The sequence below is a fragment of the Zalophus californianus genome, chromosome 7 (assembly GCF_009762305.2).
Source record: "Zalophus californianus isolate mZalCal1 chromosome 7, mZalCal1.pri.v2, whole genome shotgun sequence".
NCBI classification, from domain to species: Eukaryota; Metazoa; Chordata; class Mammalia; order Carnivora; family Otariidae; genus Zalophus; species Zalophus californianus.
Genome location: NC_045601.1, coordinates 124,660,315 through 124,681,199, shown reverse-complemented (window position 1 = coordinate 124,681,199; position 20,885 = coordinate 124,660,315). Strand labels below are relative to the sequence as shown.

General features: G+C 42.2%; 1 protein-coding gene across 1 annotated transcript; it reads left to right on the top strand.

The window, feature by feature from the left end:
• Positions 1-6,318: 6,318 nt before the first annotated feature.
• Positions 6,319-15,835, top strand: RPP40 (ribonuclease P/MRP subunit p40). Its single transcript, XM_027600843.1, has 8 exons — positions 6,319-6,492; positions 8,065-8,209; positions 9,701-9,769; positions 10,355-10,450; positions 11,377-11,502; positions 13,201-13,399; positions 13,543-13,677; positions 15,291-15,835. The coding sequence occupies exons 1-8, from the start codon at positions 6,370-6,372 to the stop codon at positions 15,487-15,489; spliced, it is 1,092 nt and encodes a 363-aa protein (XP_027456644.1). The 5' UTR covers positions 6,319-6,369; the 3' UTR covers positions 15,490-15,835.
• The last annotated feature ends 5,050 nt before the right edge of the window (positions 15,836-20,885 follow it).

The following is a 20,885-nucleotide window of genomic DNA, read 5'->3' as shown; positions in this document are numbered from 1 at the left end:
CCCGATGCGGGACTCGATCCCGGGACTCCAGGATCACGACCTGAGCCGAAGGCAGTCGCTTAACCAACTGAGCCACCCAGGCGCCCGAGTCTTTCACATTTTAAAGTTCCTTATTCAGGGGCGCCTGGGTGGCTCAGTTGTTGAGCGTCTGCCCTGGGCTCAGGTCATGATCCCCGGGTCCTGGGATGGAGCCCCGCATTGGGCTCCCTGCTCGGCAGGAAGCCTGCTTCTCCCTCTCCCACTCCCCCTGTTTGTGTTCCCTCTCTCGCTGTGTCTCTCTCTGTCAAATAAGTAAATAAAATCTTTAAAAAAAATAAAAATAAAGTTTCTTATTCAATTCTATGCATTGTTTACTAATTAGCCTCTAAGTTTAAGATACTAAAACTTACCTCAGAGAGGATTCTTGTGAGATAATTAATATAAAGTGCTTGGAGTAGTGCCTGATTCATTATAGGTGTTCAATATTGTATATGTAATATATACATTATTACATAATTATTGATAATTATATATAAAATTATAGTGATTACTCCTTTCTCTGTTAATGTATATTATTTCATCAACTGAATTATGGATTAATAGTTTTCACATTATAGCAAAATCCGAGGTACACAGAAATGCCTCATTTTAGACATCTGAAGTCCCTGAATAGCTAAGATTTACATTTTTTACATCCCAATTTACTTCTAAACATATGTTTTTTCCCTTTAAACAAAATAAAAGAATGGGCTTTATAAAAAATGTCAACCATTTCCAAATTCTCTTCCAAAATTGTTATTTGAACATATGTGACAGAGCTTTAGTCAGACGGTGTGACTGTTCTGTGTTTTTTTCCCCAGCTTTCTTGAGATATAATTGACATATGACATTGTGTTCTGTTTTTAAAGTACGCCTTCATTTGTACACTTCATTTGTACACTTCCACCGTACACTTGAACACAGTCCACGTAGTTGCCATTGTTAATATGTGCACGTGCTCCACCAAATTCCAACCAGCCAAAGGGAGAAGACAGGAGGCAGTCTGGCTCTGAGCCCTTCCCAGAATGCCAGGGATTCAAGTCCTCGCTTGGGGGATGGATCACATACCCTTCTTGGGGGCCACTGATGTTTTCCGCTGTGGCTGCTGGATCCAGTTCCCCGGCTGCCTTGTATACACCAACACCCATCCATTTGTGGCGGATGCCTGGAGCCCTGGGCTGGAAAGGACTGTGAGGTCAAGTTTAGGCTTGGCAGGAGGGGAGGCCTCTGATTTACTACCGGTGTCTTCAACAGGTACAGTTCTCAGCACCATCTTCCCTGCCACTCCCACCTGTAATGGGGTGATGTTAGGTGATTTCAGGTTAGCACGCGTACCGAAGAACAAACATACCCAGGAGCTTCAGAGTTGGAGAGTTCTCTCCTTTCACCAATATAGATCCAATATATTTGCATGTACCGTTGAATAATACAGGGTTTGAAGTCTGCGGGTCCACTTATCTGTGGATTTTTTACAGTACAGTACTGTAAATGTATTTTCCTTCATTATTTTAACGTTTTTTCCCTAGTTTCCTTTATTGTAAGAATACAGTATATAATACACATACACAAAATGTGTTAATTTATTGTTTATGTTCTCAGTAAGGCTTCTAGTCAACAGTAAGCTATTAGTAATTAAGTTTGGAGAGGGAGTCAAAAGTTAGATATGGGGCGCCTGGGTGGCTCAGTTGGTTAAGCGACTGCCTTCGGCTCAGGTCATAATCTTGGAGTCCCAGGATCGAGTCCCACATGGGGCTCCCTGCTCAGCGGGGGGTCTGCTTTTCCCTCTGACCTTCTTCCCTCTCATGCTCTCTGTCTCTCATTCTCTCTCTCTCAAATAAATAAATAAAATCTTAAAAAAAAAACAAAAGTTAGATATGGATTTCTGATTGCATGGAGTGGGGGGGGTGTCAGCATCCTAACTTCTGCGTTGTTCAAGGGTCAACTGTATATTTACAGGTACTGTATTTGTGTTTTGAATTTGTACACTGACCCAGGCATTAATTTATGTAAAATAATATTCTAACATTTTCACAGAGTTGAGCATTTTTAAATTCTGTTTCTGTACTTCTAATTTTATTGCATTGTAGCCCCAAAATGCGATCTAAAATTGTCCTTGTAGATTTACTAAGTATATTTTTGTGTTGTTAGAATATAATCAAAGGTATTTTTTTTGCAAAAAAAGAATATTTTTATTTATTTTTTGTTGGCTTGGTTTTTTTAAAAGTTATTTTGCTACTATATTCTTTTGGGTGTATATATATATATATATATATATATATATATACACAAATCAGTTATGTTTCATTTCCTGTGCTTTTCTTTCTTACTTATTTATTTTTGCCATTTCTGGCCCATCATTCTTAGACTTTTGCTATGCTCTTGAATCTATGATCTAGTATCTGTTGGTCAATTAAGATTTCTTTCAGCTCTAGATACCAGAAATTCAGAAAATTATTGTATGAACAAGCAAGGGTAGGAGATGAGGCTGTAAAGGGAGGCAGGGGCCAGGTAATCTATAAGCTTTTATTCTACTGCCGTGAAAAGCCAGTTTAAAGCCAGGCAGGGTTTAAATAGGGGGTGGGTAGCATATGCAGGCCTACCTCTGAGATATTGCGGGTTTGATTCCAGCCAACCACATAAAGTGAGTCAAATAAATTTCCTGGTTTCCCAGTGCATATAAAAGTTATGCTTAGGGGCGCCTGAGTGGCTCAGTTGGTTAAGTGTCTGACTCTTGGTTTCAGCCCAAGTCATGATCTCAGGGTTGGGAGATCGAGCCCCATGTTGGGCTCCACACTCGGTATGTAGTCTGTTTGAGATTCTTTTCTACTCTCTCTCTCCCCCTCTGCTCTTCCCCCTGCTCACTCTCTCTAAAATAATAAATTAAATCTGTAAAAAAAAAAAAGTCATGCTTACATTATACTGTAATCTATTAAGTGCATAACAGCATTATGTCTAAAAAAGTAAATACCTTGATTGAAAGACTGTTTATTGCCCAAAAAATGCTAATCATCGCCTGAGCTTTCAGAATTGTGATCATTGATCACAGATCACTGTAACAAATATGATAATGAAAAAGTTAGAAATATTCTAAGAATTACCAAAATATGACAGTTACACAAAGGAAGCAGAAGCTCTTGGAAAAATAGCACCATCAGACTTCGTCGACACAGGGTTGCCACAAAACTTCAATTTCTTAAAAACACTGTATCTGCAAAGCGCAGTAAAGTAACGTGCATTAAAATGAACCGTGTCTGTATCACATTGTTCAGGTTTTTGAGAAATCAGCCTGGCTGCTGAGTGGAGAACAGACTGTAGGAGGGCAACAGACAGGAAGCAGGGAGGTGGTTAGGAGCCTGTGTTTGGCAGCAGACCAAGAGAGGGCAAGGTGGCTGAAACTGGTTTAGAAGTGGTGACAGAAGAGGCTGTAACCAGGATGCCTGTTGCAGGCAGAGCCAACAAGCCACAGACTTGCAGTGGGATCATGTATGGGGGGGAGAAGGTTAGACGAGTCAGGAATGATGCCTGGGTGCCCCCCTCCCCCCACCCCAGGGATGAGGACCCAGGCCTGGTAGTTCTCAGTGGACAGATGGTCCTGAAAGCTGAGAGACCACGTGGGATCACGGGGGGGGGGGGGGGATGGGTGGGGAGGAAGGGCAGGAAAGAGAATGGGGGAGGGTAAGGATCACTAGAGACCTCGAGGAGGTGAAGCAGGAGGGAGGTAGAATGAGATGGGAGGGAGCCCAGGAGCAGGGAGGTTCTCAAAACTCCAGAGGGAACTGTTTCAAGGAGTGTTTTCAAATGTACCCACAGATTTGTTCTAACAGGTATGGCAAGCATGCACAGAAATGACTGTCCTAAAGGAAGAAGTTTTTACTCACAGTTCCCTAGAATCAGGAGGAATGACAGGTCATGCAGAGCCACCACTGCAAGCCAAGCACATCTGGGTTGGCAGGGGGAGTGAGGGGTGAGCAACCCTTAGTGCTTTTATTATGGGAAGGAATGAGTGAGGCAGGGTAACCCGACCAAGTAGGTTTAGGATTGGCTAGTTTGAAGAGTGTCCATGGGCGCTGGAGTGTAGGGACTGTCCCCAGTTATCTAGAATCCAGCCCTGGGGTTATTAGGGCAGGGGAAAAGGAGTCTGGAGTGTAACAGTTTACAGAAGAGGTGTTTCAGGGTGTCAACTCCAGATTAGTAGGTCTGCAAATGAAAGGCATGCTCATTGCTCAAGTTATTTGCTATCTTTAGGAATTAGCTAACCTGGGAGGGGTCAGGCCCACCCTGGTCAGTGAGACCCCAGATGCCAGAGCATCAGAGAATAAGAATACAGAAAATAAGAAAATATAGCTAATACAAAGTGCTCAACTGTATCATCTGTATCAAGTGCATCTAAAAGACTGAGATAAGAACAGAAACTTGGCCTTGAATTTGCCAAAATGGAAATCACTGGTGACCTTGATAAAAGCCAAGTCAGTGAGGTAGTCTGGAGGAAAGCTAGAATGGAATGGGGTCAGGAGACAATGTACGGAGAGGAAGCTCTGATGGAGCAGAGAAACACAATGGTGAGAATGCAGAGGAATGCACAACATTAAGGCACGTGTGTATGCTGATAGAAATGACCCAGCAGGCAGGGAGAAATGAATGAATCATTACAGACAGAACTCCAGAACACCGTGGAGGTAGGCTTAAAGGATTCTTCCGTCCCAAATTTACTTAAAGTTACAGCTTTAGTCTTTAAAATAAACGAGATTTTTGCCTTTTATTTCATACACAGGCACACCCCACCCCAGAACATACCCTCAAGTACTGTTTCCCTGGAAGAACACTTGAGTTATGAATACCCAAACTGCATAGTGGCTGTTCATATGTATATTTTCAGCTGATATAATTTATATTGAGTTTTCAAAACTTAATAAAACGCTTTTTAAAAAAGATTTTATTTATTTATTTGACAGAAAGAGAGAGGGCACAAGCAGGCGGAGCGGCAGGCACAGGGAGAGGGAGAAGGTGGCTCCGGGCTGAGCAGAGAGCCTGACGTGGGGGCTTGATCCCAGGACCCTGGGATCATGACCTGAGCTGAAGGCAGACGCTTAACGGACTGAGCCACCCAGGCGCCCCATAATAAAACATTTTAAACTAAATGGCTTGCAAGAAAACCTTCACGTTGGTTAGTAGACCATAAAATCACACCAGTCACTTTGCAAATTTTGGAGTATCAGCAAAGGTATATACGTCGGATAGTTGGTCTCAGAGAGGCCACTGCTACTTAAATGTGAGGTGACCAAGAAGTAGTGTTTTTTTTTTTTAAAGATTTTATTTATTTATTCATGAGAGACAGAGGGAGAGAAAGAGAGAGAAGCAGAGGGAGAAGCAGGCTCCCAAGGAGCAGGGAGCCCGATGCGGGACTCGATCCCAGGACCCCGGGATCATGACCTGAGCCGAAGGCAGATGCTTAACCATCTGAGCCACCCAGGCGCCCAAGAAGTAGTGTTTTAAGCATTTTATATCCTAATATGACAGTTGTAACATATCTGGGTGCCATACTGTGATTCAGAAAATTGGCAGAATTTTGCAATTGACCTATTTCTGATCATCTTTCCTGTTTAAAATAATGGGAAATATGTTTTTCTTAGTTTCCTCAGAGACAGGCTGACATTTCAGGCTCAGGTTACTGACATTAACTGGCAGAAGATCTTCCTCCAGCCTTGTCTCAGTTGAAAATTTTTAAATACTTACCTTGTAAATTACTTAACTTCGGTTGTTCCGAATCTTATAGCAAAATTGCTGCTCCAGAATGTTGTACCACAGTCTGCTGTTTTGCATCCTTTCTGCACAGAATTGGGGCTGTACATAACTCCAGTTTTAGAGACATATACTAATGCAGAACCTGATCAGAAAAATTATGGAAAAATGAATTCTCACTGCAACCCCCAACAACCGCTCAGACGGGATTTTTAAGAAGGGATCTTAAAGTGGTTCCGAAGGAGTCGTATTGTAGGGCCAACAGAAACTGTGCATTCTATTCCCGCACAAAGTTACTTAACCTTTTGGGAAGGACCAGAGAGAGGCTTTACGGGCAAGAGACAGCAGCAAGGGAGGGACGGAGGGCAAGTCAAGAAAGATGGGTTTGAAAAGGCAGGTTCTAGGTTTCCAGGTGCCAGGTATTTCCATGTTAGGTAATGAATTTGCGGTTTCAGTAACGCACGGCAAACCTCTGCTAAAGTTACTACACGGAGCCCGGGCCCCGCGCAACTGGCTCGGCGCTTCCGTACTGCGCATGCCCAAGGGGCGGGGCGGGGCGAAGAGGAGGGGCGGGGCGCGCCGGGCTGGCCCGGGGCCGAAGCCAGGGAGAGCATGGCCACCCTGCGTCGGCTGCGGGAGTTTCCCCGGCACTTGCTGGTCTGCGAGAAATCCAACTTCGGCCACGACAAGTCGCGCCACCGGCATCTTGTGGAGACGCACTATCACAACTACAGGGTGAGTTCGGCCGCCGTTGGCCTCTCGGGCATCGCTTCATCCCTAGGAGCTGGGGAGGTCTGGGCAAAATCGCATTCAGCTTTGAGTGGCGGGTCCGCCCTCGACTCGCAGAGGGGCGGGGCCCCTCGCCAGGCATGTTGGGAATTGTAATCTCTTCACTGCTCCTTACTGCTCGCTTGCGGAACTGCAGGACTACCACTCCCAGGATGCTCCGGGGGCGGGGGCAGTGTCCTCTTCTCTCGGGGGGGAGGGGCGGGGCGGCGTGCCCCCTGCCGACTCCAAAGCGCGCTTGCTTCTTTGGTCCCGCCCCTGATGGGGTGCTTTCCCGGGAGGGACGTGAGAGTGGGGGCCGAGCCTGGGAAGTTAAAGAGCGAGGGATGGGTGCGACGTGGAGCCGCGGGTCGGCGGAAAATCGGGGCCGGACTCGGCGCTCCTCTCCACGTCTTGATTCTTTCTCCCTCGTGGGAGCGTCTTGCCGAGTCCGGACCCAGGAAACACGTGCTTTTCTAAACTATGGGAGCTAGGTTTAGATCTGAGAACATTCCCACTTTGCCTGCTGTCTTCTGTGGTCTCCAGCCAAAGCGCTCCAGTTCGGCACCTTTGTGTAGAAATGCGCCGTGGTGGCCCTGCTTGCGAGCACAACTTAAGAGCTTTACAGGGGTGCTAACATGGGTGTTGCTTCGTGAAAATGTGATCACTCGTGGGGGTGCTTTGTGTAAGTTGAGGCCTTAGTGAGGTTAATTATCTAGCATCCGGCAAGAGAAGAGAATAACCCCAATGCCAGTCAAGTGTCCAATGGCTCGGTTTCACCAACCCATGTAAGTGGCGAGGTCTCCAAAAACTCAACCTGAAAATGGTTTTAGCCCTTTACACTTTAAATTCATCAGCCTCATCTCCACCCAGACCTGACTGTCATGGCAGTTTCTCAAAGACACAGGTGGTGAGGCCGGTCCCTTAGGAATAGACTGGTGTTTGAGCTTTGGGAGAGTGCTTTTCAAGGTGGGGAGCACTTTGGGCAACATTTGAAACCGTTTAGGTTTAACATCTCTGCTTTAGACAAAAGCTCATCACGGGCAGCAATCGGGGTGTGTATCTTATCTTTTCCAGGCTGATCTGTAGAATTTTTCTGTCTAGAAAATAGAAACAGCCTGGACCACTTCTGCTTTCATGGAGCCTCTTAATGATTGATGTCCCTAATTTCCTTATGCCCTAAGGGACAGTCCTTTTGATTCCAGCCTGGTACCAGGTTAAACAAATTTAGGGATATTCCACTGTACCATATTGCCTTAAAAATTAATTAGAGCAGTGGACAGGGTATAAAACATATTGTTTATTTGCAAAAGCTTGCCATTAAATTTTTTTTTTTGCTTCTTTAACTTCAATGTTTGGATACGGAAATGACAAACGTGAATTGTCAAATTTCTCTTTTCCTGAGACTAGTAAATTAATGTAAGAGTTTTATAGAAACCCGTGGGGGAATAGTTAGCAGCCCTCATAAGTTACAGCACTCTTAAAAAGCTGGAGGCTGATCTACATGAAAGTAAGACTGGTTTATGTTACACATTCCAATAGGTTTCATTTCTGATTCCTGAATGTGGGGTTCTGTCAAAAGAGCTGAAAAACCTAGTCATGGAAACTGGACCCTATTACTTTGTGAAGAACTTACCTCTTCATGAGTTAATTACACACGAATTCATCAACACCTTTGTGAAGAAAGGTAAGAAAAATCTTGTCGTGTCTGTGAATGTGGCAAGATGAGGAAGTATAGTTAGATCACATCACGATACCACGGCTCTTCTCGTGTCTTAAATAGGGCCTGTGGCGGTAGTCTGTGTGGTCAAGTGCGTGCATCACTCCCCCTCCCTCAGTATGCTCACCCTACTTTTTCTCCTGCTCTCTTTAGGTGGTGGTTTCTGATGACACTCGTCCACGAGTGTGGCATGGGGATGTTGTAACGTAAAGCTATCCCTCATCTTAAAACAAGGATTCAGGGAGAGGAGAGAGCCTTGGGATCTGTGTGTTCAGATACACTGCTGTCGGTGCGTGGCCACAAAGACCACTGTGTTCCTAGCAGTCCCCACTCAGCCGTCTCGAAAGGTTCATCTCCTGATGCCACCAAGCTGTTCACTGGGTGGTGTGCTCATTATGGTTCAGTGTCTTCTGCTTCGAGTTTGTGGCTCTGACCCTCTCTGCTCACCTCACCCCATTTCCACTGATGTCTGCCTGGTTGGCGGCTTTGTTCTAGTTGTTTCCTAGGGAGCACTTGTTTGAAACCATATTTCAGACTGTCGTTAGGGATTCCCCCCTCACCACGTAAGTCACTGTACTTAGAAGTAAGCAAGCCCCTTCTCTTGCTGTAGGCTCCGTGTTCGTTGTCTGCAGGGAGCCCTGAAGAGTCCAGTGACTTGCAGTTCCTCTCATTCGGGTGCTGCTGGCCCTGTTTGCGAAGCTGGCCGTGCGTGTTGTCTTTGGTCCCGTCAACTTGAGTCCTTTCATCCATTTTGAAGTTTGGTGCTACTTTGTTAATAGTGTGGCCACTGGCTGTAACAAGCACTTTTACATAACCAGGTTGAACTCTTGCAACAGCTCTGTGAGTTAGGCCTCTGATCCCCATTTTACAGGTGAGGAAAACTGAGGTTAACAGAGACTGAGTGGCTTTCCTAACCTCACACGAGGTCCTGGAACATTTTGAATCTTTACCTGGAACTCTTCCTCTCAGGAGCGTGCACTGACCTAGTATTCTACTTTGTGCCTCTCGGCCAGCACCCTCAGCGGTACACACCACACCCGGAGTCCATTTCCTGCTTGATGGTAGTCACCTGGCACAAATAGGCCCTGGGTGGGGGCGTGAACTAGCTGTTGTGTGGCATCTGTGTCCTCGAGCTCACCCTTGGCAGGTTTTAGAGTTATTTATTTATAGATTGTATTTATTCATTTGAGACAGAGAACACGAGTGGGGAGAGGGAGAAGCAGACTCCCCGCTGAGCAGGGAGCCCGACGCGGGGCTCGAACCCTGAGCCAAAGGCAGACACTTAACCATCTGAGCCACCCAGGCGCCCCAGGTTTTAGGTTTATTGAGGGAGCTGGAGCTGTGGTGGATACTGACCCTTACTCACCTGGCAGATATGTTATCATGTGAAGAGAATCCACTAACTTCTTGCAGGTGTGATTTTTTTTTTTTTTAATTTCTCGTCTGGACTTCTTACAGGTTCGTGCTGTGCACTAACATACAATACAAATATCGATGAAGATAATACTGTGGCCCTGCTGCCAGACGGTAACAACACTCACTTTTTCTTTAATTTTAAAAGAAGTACTGTAAAAAAAAAAAAAGTCAAATCTCCAGATTCAGTCCCCTTCTTAGAATGAACTGTTTTTAACGGGTTGGTTTTTATTCTTCTTGACATTTTCTATGAATTTATAAACACACATAAAGCTTGTTTTTTGTTTTTTTTTTAACATAAATCACATTGTACCACATTGTTTCTCAATTTTCTTTTATCTCAATATGTCATAGACATCTTTCCATATCAGGGCATATGGTTCTGACTTACTATTTTTAATATTTTGAAGGTATTCTAGTGAAGAGGTAACCATGATTTGTTTAACTATTCCATCTTTAATAGAAATTTAGATAATTTGTTTCACTGTCATAAATAATATCCTTGTATGTATAATAGGTTAAAATATTCTTGTACATAAATAGGATGTATGTATAAATAATATCCTTGTATCATAAAGAAGATCCTTGTATGCAGTTTATTACCCTCATATTTAACTGCTCGATGGGCTGTGCTTTCTTTTAATCAGAGAACATGTCATATTTTTAACATCTCTTTTATGGGAACTATTTGACTTATAGGGAAATTAATTTTATCACTGGATAAAGATACTTACGAAGAAACTGGTCTTCAAGGTCGTCCATCTCAGTATTCTGGCAGAAAAATCATGAAGTTTAGTAAGTATTACGCTCTCATCAGTTTCTAACAAGTCAGTAATCTTCCTGTAGCAATTTCAATGTAAATGTTTGAATTGCCACTGTTCTCTTTGTTCAGAAGGAGTATGGCTTTTTTTTTTTTTTTTTTTAAGATTTTATTTATTTATTTGACAGAGAGAGATAGCGAGAGCAGGAACACAGGCAGGGGGAGTGGGAGAGGGAGAAGCAGGTTTCCCGCTTAGCAGGGAGCCCGATGCAGGGCTTGATCCCAGGACCCTGGGATCATGACCTGAGCCGAAGGGAGACGCTTAACGACTGAGCCACCCAGGCGCCCAGGAGTATGGCTTTTTCTTGTCTTTAAAACTTCTGACCCACGAGGCTCTAGGTTGAGCTTTGGAGAGACTAAGTTTGCTGTTCTGTTTCTTTTCGGCTGTGGGCTGCATCTTATAAGGATCACAGAATTGGAATGGTCCATTAAATATATGTTTTGGGTCAAAAATCAAAGTAATGAACCCAAGATAAGAGTCTACAGCTTGTTTTTAATAAAGAATTTCCTTTACTTTCCCCAGGTTTTTTATGATTACTAGTAGAGACACCCCCACCCCCATGACTGAAGAGATACGGTTCTGCCGATATTGTCCGGCTTGAACATGAATGACAGGCTGTCACATCCTTGGGTAGATTAGGATTGACCTCCCAAACCTCTGCCCTTGGGCTTTGACCTCGGAAAAGTATGAATTTAAAACATTTGTTGTTACTGTCAATGCTAGAAATGCCCATGAAAGGCAGAGTTTTGATTTGGTAAACCAAAGGAGTGCAAGAACAAAATAATTTTTGCTAGTCATAAAACTTCCAAAAATTCTGATGCTTTTTAATACAGCACTTTTTCCACAGGGTAGGCTGTGTGTATATGAATGAACTGTTTATTCCTCTTTCCATTTTTTTAGTTGTTTCCATTGATTTGATGGATTTATCCTTTAACCTGAATTCTAAGAAGTATGAAAGAATATCTTGGTCCTTCAAAGAAAAGAAGCCATTGAAATTTGATTTTCTTTTGGCTTGGCATCATACAGGTATGGAAAATATGTAACCGTACAGTGATTTGGAAATCTAGTCATTAATTAAAGGGGAGTAATGGAGTATTGAATTGTGATTCATCCCTGTGGTCTAGGATATTGTGTACATATGTGCATAAACATTATTCGGGAATCTGCTTCGGGCCCCCTGCCATTCCCGGGAGCCATAGTTTGGGATGATGTAGGCATGCGGCCATCTGCCTCCACCTCCTTGGGTTATGTGTCAATCCAGAGATCTTGAGAGTGGCTTCAGAGCAGTTAACTTTTATATGTCTCTCCCCTTCCTTCCTACACCTTACCTCAAACAGCCTTGGCGGTATGTTTTAAAATAACACAAATTATAAACACAAACTGTTGATTATTTCAGGGTCCAAATCAGGCATGCCATTAAATGTCAGACGAAATTTGTTGTAACTTGGAATTTATTAGAACGTGAAATTTAGTGGGGTGTTTGGTCACCAAACGTGGTGACGTGCCGACAACTTCCATGCACCTTGCTCCTTTTAGAGTGTAGCTTTGGTCCATCACAAGATTGTAACGAGTCAGATCATCACAGTTGTGATGGTGTCATATTCATTTTTGGAGGATAGGGAGGCACATAGGTCCATTTTGGAAATATGCCTATGCATCTGCTCTGTGTGGGACGTTTCTGGTCACAGGGTGCTCCAGGCTGCCCCTATGAGTCTTTAGTCTGTAATGCTTTAGTGCTTCTCCTTAGGGTAGAGATACAGGAGGGCAGGCAGACTGACAGACAGTTGCATGAAGTCTTCATTGAGGACCATGTGTGCTTTTGGTTCTGGAGAGCTCTGTGTTCCTAAGGCTCCTAATTATTCTAAGGGCTTGTCAAGAACTGGAGAAAGTCCAAGATTTTCCTCACTTGTACGCCAAGTAGTTAGCCAGCACAGTCTCATGGATGCTGGCAGAAGACACAAGACTTGGGATTGAATTACTCACAGTAGTGGCCGTAGTGCAGCAGGTCCCACTACCTACAGGGTGACACACAGTGGGCCAGGGGATACGACATGTGCCATGGGCTGCATTACAGGAGAGGAATCCTGAGCTGCAGGAACTCCAGTCTTACATCCTGGCTAGTAAGCCTGCGGGCCTTTGCTCTGGGGCGGAGGGTTGGGGCTGGGGGAAGGGAGCAGATTATTTCTATTACACTGGACGTGAAGCAAGCCTGACTTTTGCTCCCAAGGGGGCCACTGTTTCTGTCTTCCAAGGCTGTTGGAAAATCCTTGAAGATAAGTTGGATTTTACTGGGTTTTTAAAGACAAGCTTAAATGAGATTCTGCCATCATTCAGTTCCTCTTGTGTTTCCTTTACAGAGATTATGCAAATAAACTCCTCTCTGTAGAGTTCACTAATTTTATTTAGCCACGAGTAGCACTTTTTTGTATTCAGTAACTCAAAATTTTCTTACTAGAGCAAATGCTGAAACTAATATGGGGTTGCATCTGAAAGGATTATGCTTTTCCAGGAAAAAGGAAAGGAAATGAATGTTTAGGGAACTTTGGCACAAGGAGCCAAAAGCAACTTAAATGATTTTAATTTGAATACAGCTTTGCACCACTCCCTTTTGCATTACTTCATCTCACCTGCTCCCCAGAAATCTCACATGGGAATGGGGCGGTTTCAGGGATTCACTGTACTTGCTCTCAGGAGTCAGATGACCTTGTATGGTGTGTTTTTAAGGTGCGGAAGAATCCCCAATGATGTCATACTTTTCCAATTACCGAATTCAGGAGCATCAGCCAAAAATAGCCCTGAGCACCGTGACGGAGCTGCCGTGCCCGGTGCTGCGAAGCAGCGCCCTCCGGGGGGCGCCAGAGACGGCCTGCAGCGCTCCAGAGCTTCTGGACTGGCTTGGCGCCGTCTTCAGCCACGCAGAACTGTGCGTAGCAGCTCCTGGGCTATGGGCTTAGGCTCTGGCTGACTTCTTGTTCTTCATAGGGGTTTATACTTTGAAAATGAATCATGCGGGAAATGTAAATATGTTTTCTTTCTTTCTTTCTTTCTTTTGTGTGTGTGTGACAGAAATAATGAGCCTAGTAACTTCATATCAACCTATTGCTGTCCTCAGCCAAGCACAGTGGTGGCCAAAGCTTATCTGTGTACAATCACTGGTTTCATACTTCCAGAGAAGATCTGTCTCCTCTTGGAACAGCTGTGGTGAGAACGCTTTTTGCCTTTTATATCTTGCTTGTCTGTACCCACATGACATTTTAGGGGCAGCGCTACTGTTCCAGATTGCAGCATACTCTCACACATGTTTCCACTTTTTTCCTTGCTTGGGCTCACAGTGTGGTAACATTATCATCTTAAATGATTTAACTGTCCTTGGTGATAGGAAAATTGTATTGCCAAATACTTGTCCTTATGAAAAGACAAAGAGCAGGGTTTAACTAAGCTTCTTGAAAACAAATTACTCATTTTTCTTGTGCTCCGGAAGTTGTACTATCACTTAAGAAAACAGCAGTACTCTGTGGGACACACTATGATCTGTTTTAAATGTTCGAGTTCTGCAGATGTTTTATTTTGAAAACAAGTTGACCACTTTTGAATCCAAATCATGTCTAAGATCTCTTCTGGCCCTGACATCCTGTGAAGCCCTAGGCGTCATTAACATGCCAAGGATTGGACAAGGCAGTATGGGGTTTTTCATTTGAGAAGGTACTCTATAAATAAGACGCTACATTTTATCTACTGTCAGGAAACTCTGATTCCATATTGAAAAGACCATGAAGCAAACATAATGCCTTCTCAGTCTTCACTTTTTATTTTTTTTTAAATAAGCTTAATGCCAGGCTTGAACTTATGACCCTAAGATCAAGACGTGAGGTCGGATTAAGAATTGGATGCTTAACCAAGGCACCCATCAATCTTCACTTTTTAAATGTCTTAAGATTTAAATCTTGAGGGTTTTCTTTTTTAAGCCCAATACGCTTTTTCATATATTAGTTTAGTACTTTCATTTTCCTTACTTTCCAATAAGAAGGTTGGATTTTTTTTTTTAAGATTTTTATTTATTTGAGAGAGAGTGAGAGAGTGAACACAAGCAGGAGGAGTGGGGGAGGGAGAAGCAGGCTTCCCGCGGAGCAGGGAGCCCGATGTGGGGCTTGATCCCAGGACCTCGGGATCATGATCTGAGCCAAAGGCAGACATGTAACCGACTGAGCCACCCAGGCACCCCAAGAAGACTGGATTTTTTTAAATTTAATTTTTTTTTTATTTTTTTAAAGATTTTTATTTATTGAGAGAGAGAGAGAATGGTAGAGAGAGAGCATGAGAGGGAAGAAGGTCAAAGGGAGAGGCAGTCTCCCTGCTGAGCAGGGAGCCCGATGCGGGACTCGATCGTGGGACTCCATGACCTGAGCCGAAGGCAGTCGCCTAACCAGCTGAGCCACCCGGGCATCCTGGATTATTTTTTAAATCCAGTAAATTATTCTGCAGTGTTTCAGTTAACAGACTGAACAGCACTGTTAAATGGAGGGAAACTATTCCTGTACACTTTGTGTTTTTGTTTTGTTTTCGCATCTTAAATGATGTTCCACAGTAAGCGTAGGTACTGCTGAAGTTGGTTTTGGGCATTCTGTAATTGGTTAACATTTACTGAATACACCACATAGGATCAGGAATGTAATTTGCATCTCTTAATCCTTATAAATAAAAGCTAAGGCCTAAGCTTCATTGGAACATCAGAAATATCACTTATCCTGAATAAGTAAAAAAATGTGAACATTCCTAGCCCTCCCTGTTTGTTAAGATTTATCTTTCTTTTTCAGTCACTACTTTGATGAGCCCAAGTTAGCTCCTTGGATTACGTTGTCAGTACAAGGCTTTGCAGACAGTCCTGTTTCGTGGAGAGAAAATGAACATGGTTTTCGAAAAGGAGGAGAACATTTATACAACTTCGTGATTTTTAATAATCAGGACTATTGGCTTCAGATGGCTGTTGGGGCGAATGATGACTGTCCACCGTAAAAAATACAAAATTTAAAATCATGTTTGTTTATGTTCATGCTTTCTTTCAGATTTTTTTAATGGTAAAGGACTGTGTGTTCACTCAGGTTTGTATGATGATGGCATTTTTTAGATCAGCATCCATTAGCATTCTTAGGGCCCATCCTGTGAGTGTAGCTGGGACTGACATCCAGTGAATAGCTCATAGTTGATTACCCCTGGTCAGTGCCAGTGTAAGTACAGAGGTGTGGGTTACTGCGTGGTAGAGTGGACTAGGGTGCCCAGGGAACAGGTGTTCTTAGACCATTGGGTAAGATGTGTGCTGTTACTCGGGTGTATGATTACAACTTTTTCACATAATAAAAATAAGTCCTTATATCATACTTCTCAGAGCCAACCCTGCTTTAAGTACTGATTGTATTTTACCTCATTTATTATTTGTTTAAAAAAGATTTTATTTATTTATTTAATTGACAGAGAGAGACAGCACGAGGGGGAACATAAGTAGGGGGAGTGGGAGAGGGAGAAACAGGCTTCCGGCTGAGCAGGGAGCCTGATGTGGGGCTCAATCCCAGGACCCCAGGATCATGACCTGAGCCGAAGGCAGACGCTTAACCAACTGAGCCACCCAGGCGCCCCTACCTCATTTATTTCTTGCATCAACAGCACAGAGTATAAATGAGCTACCAAGGTCACACTGCTTGTGAGTCTGAGACCTGACCTCAAGCCAGCTGGTTCCTAAGTGTGTGTTCTCACTCTTGCCTCTGGATCAAGAGAGGGGTATTTGGATACTGTATATTGTAAAGAACAAGTTGAAAGAATTTTTTCCCCTAGCACTATGGCTGATAAAGACCAGCTGAGAACAACTAAAACTTCTGGAATATATATCAAGAACCATTTTTAAAAATGGATCAGTGAGCTATAAGTCTCAAAAAATTTTAAATGGAAGTAGAAGCACAAAGAGGTAATTAGGACACTGGGGCCACTTTTTGCCCTTAGGGACATTTGCCAAATACCTAATTAAACTTTGTTTTTCATCATCTGGAGTGGGAAAGGGGCAGTAGCATAGGAGACAAAGCTTAGGGCCTGCCCAAAGTGGGAGGGATAATAGGAGATCTCATGAAGTTGAGACCCCAAAAAGATAGACTTACTAAGGGTGAACTATGAACAAATCTGCCTGCCTCCTCCCTCTCCAATCTCCCCTTGTCCTCCCCCACTCCCCCCAGATAGCAAGGAAGATTGCCTATCCTGAGAGAATACATCTCCATCTTCCCTGAGAAGGAATATACGTGTGTGTGTGTGTGTGTGTGTGTGTGTGTGTGTATTGCCACAAATCTGCCTGCCTCCTCCCTCTCCAATCTCCCCTTGTCCTCCCCCACTCCCCCCAGATAGCAAGGAAGATTGCCTATCCTGAGAGAATACATCTCCATCTTCCCTGAGAAGGAATATACGTGTGTGTGTGTGTGTGTGTGTGTGTGTGTGTGTGTGTATTGCCACAAATCTGCCTGCCTCCTCCCTCTCCAATCTCCCCTTGTCCTCCCCTACTCCCCCCAGATAGCAAGGAAGATTGCCTATCCTGAGAGAATACATCTCCATCTTCCCTGAGAAGGAATATACGTGTGTGTGTGTGTGTGTGTGTGTGTGTGTGTGTGTTGCCACAAAGCAGCCCTGAAGCTGGTTTGAACAATCTGGGTAGTCTAAAAAAAGTCTCACACCAGAAATTTAAAGTGATACCAGGTTTTTAGTGCCCTCCAGGTGACTGACAGAAGCAAAACTTCGTGTCTTTGGAGGAACTCAGAAACAGTTTCAAGGATATAAGTTCACAATCAAAAATCACAAACATAAGATAGACAAGAGCTAGCAGAAATGATGGACAGAAGAAGCAGGCCGACAAAGACTTAAGCTCTTAAGATTCACCAGACATAATATAAAATATATTTTATATTTAAAGAAACAGGGGAGATTAAAGAACATAATTGTAAAAATGGTCAAGTAGATTGGGAAAAGTACCAAGTGGAAATCTAGGAATAAGGAACACCATAATTGAGAGTTCAGCGGATTGACTAACATAACAGCTGACTAGGTACCACTGAGAAAAGAATAAAGGAAGAAGTAAGGATGTTTTCAGACTTGCAAAAGACTATCACCAGCAGATAACACATTACAAGAAAAATTACAGGGTGTTCTTCAGGCAGAAGGAAAATGATACCAGATGGAAATCTAGATCTACACAAAGGGTTGGAGAGCACTGGGAATGACCTATCCATAGGTCATTTAACCATATGGTCAACCTATCCATATCAATAGTCCTATTAAATGTAAACAGTCTAAATGCTCCAATTAAAAGGCAGAGATTATCAGATTGGATTTAAAAAAACGCTGCCTTCAAGCAATGTACTTTAAAGATACAAGTAGGTTAAAAGTAAAAGGATAGAAAAAGATACCCCATGCTAACACTAGTCAAAAGAAAGCTGGAATGTGTATATTAACAAAAAAAGATTTTAGAGCAAGGAATATTAACAGGGATTAAAGCTTATGTCATACTGATAATGGGTCTGTTAATGTAACTGACAGCAATCCTAAATGATAGCAAAAGCCGATCACACTGCAAGGAAAAAATGGACAAATACACAATTATCAACGATTTTAGTATCCACTTTCTAAAACCGATGGAGCAAGTTGGCAGAACAAAAATGTAGTCTATTTGAACAATGATAACAGCCAATTTGACCTGGTTGATATTTATAGAACATTCCACCTACCACAGCAGAACATGAGAGTGTACATGGAATATTTATGAAGATAGACCACATTAGGGCCCATTAAAAAAGTCTCAAATTTGAAAGTATCATACTAAGTATATTCTTTGGCCACAGAGGAATTATGTTAGAAATCAGTAACAGAAAGATCCTTGACAATCTCAAATATTTGGAAACTAACAAGTCAAAGAGACCTAAAGAGAAATTGGAAAGTAATTTGAAGTGAATAAGAAATTATGGGTTACCACTAAAGCAGTACTTAGAGGGAAACTTACAGTATTAAATACCTGTATTAGGGAGGAAGAAAGGTCTCAAATCAGTGACCTGAGTTTCCACTTTAAGAAACTAGAAAAAGAAAAGCAAATTAAATACAAGGTAAGCAAAAGGAGAGGAATAACAAAGATCAAAGAGGCAATCAATGAAATAAAAGACAAAAACAATAGAGAACAATCAATGAATCCAAAGTTTGTTCTTCGGGAAAAAAAGACCAATAAAATTGATAAACCTCCAACCAGATTGGTGAGGGGAAAAAAACGCAAATGACCAAGGAATATATATAAGGAACGAGAGAAGTAACATCAGTACAGATCCTACAGATATTAAAAGGAATATTAGGAGCAACTTTATGCCAATAAATTCAACATCATTGATGAAATTGACAAATTCCTTGAAAGATACAAATTACCAGCGTACACTAAAAAAGAAATAGATACCCTGAATAGCCCTACAAAAGAAATTGCAGGGGTGCCTGGGTGACTCAATTGGCTAAGCATGTGCCTTCAGCACAGGTCATGATCCCAGGGTCCTGGGATAGAGACCCACTTTGGGCTCCCTGCTCAGCGGGGAGCCTGCTTCTCCCTCTCTTTCTGCCCCTCCCCCTGCTTGTGCATTCTCTCTTGCTCTCTTTCTCAAATAAATGAAATCTTCATTTAAAAAAATTGAAATTGGAGTTTTAAAACCTTCCTTTAACAAAAATCCAGGCCCAGGTGGCTTTAGTGATGAGTTTTACGAAAAACTTCAGAAGAAATAATACCAATTCTACACAAACTTCCAAAAAATCAAAGTGGCATAATTTCCAATTCATTCTGTGAGGCCAGCATAACTCTGGGACCAAAATTATTAGCCAGACAAACAAAACAAGAAAAGCTACAAAGCCATATTCCACATAAACATAGGTACAACAATTCTAAGGAAAAGTTTAGTAAATTGAATCCTATGATATAATAAAAAGATAATATATCATAGTCATGGGATTTATCCTGGGAATGCAGGGTTGATTTAGCATTCGCATAATCATCTCAAAACAGAAAAATCATTTGACAAAATTGACCATCTATTTCTGAGAAAAACTCAGGCAAACTAGGAATAAAGGGAGCTTCCCCAATTTGATAAAGGGCATCTACAAAAACCCTAGAGCTAACATTATACTTAATTGTAAAAGGTTGAATACTTTCCCCCTAACATCAGGAACAAATAGGGAGGTCTCTAGCCAATGTTGTACAGGAGATTCTAGACTACACAACTGGGCAAGAAAGAAATGACATCCAGATTGGAAAGAAAAAATTGCCTTTATTCACAGGTGACATTATCTTCAGACATGTAGAAAATGTACAATGGAAAAAAATGTACAATGGAGTCTACCAAGTATGTATTAGAACTAATAAGTAGACCTCTTAATGGGGCCAGTGAATAACACTGCTGGCATTTTATATGCAGTAGTGACTGAGTGAAGGACTATAATCATAGCTCACTACTTGCTATTGTTTTTGTTTTAATATTCAACTATAGCAGTGTTTTAAATGCATAATAAACTCAAATATAAAAGCTCAAAAAAAAAGAACTAATAAGTGACTTTATCAAAGTTGGAAGATACAAAGCAACATACAAAAATCATGTTTGTATATGTGGCAACAATTAGAAATTGAAATTAAAAATCCACACTTATAACAGCTTAAAAAATGTACTTAGGAATAAATCTGACAAAAAATATGAAAGACCTGTACTTTGAAAACTACAAAATATTGTGATAAAGAAGACCTAAATAAACAATAATATATACCTTGTTCGTGGCTCAAGAGATTCAGGATTGTTAAGATGTCATATTCCCAAAATACAGATTCAATATAGATTCAATACAATCCCAGTCCAAATCCCAACAGGTTATTTTTTAATGTGTCTATATAAATTGACGAGCTGATTCTAAAATCTCTGTAGAACTGCAGTGGGCCTAGAACAGCCTCCAGGGCTGCTTTACAACTTGGCGATATTAACACTAAAAGCTTCCAACCGCTCCATTGTCTGCCTCAACACAATGTAAACCATCAGCCCAAGCCGGAAGTCAGAAGGTGTTTTTGTTTCAGTATGTCCCTCTGATTATCTGTATGAGTGCATGCCAACTGAGAGGAGGTATTGTAATAAGGAACCTAATTTAGGAGGTGTCAGTTGAAGTTGGAAATAAGATTTACTGCTGTTCATTCTTTGGAATAATCTGGGGTTGATTAGTGTTTTCAAACTATATCTGCCAGTTAATACGATGTTCAACTATTTTCTATATAAGATGAAAAATAAAAATCTGATATAAAAGGATTTTTTAAAGACTGAGTTGATGAATTTATATGCATAGGAAAATAGACTTGTAGATCTTCAAGGAGCAAGTGT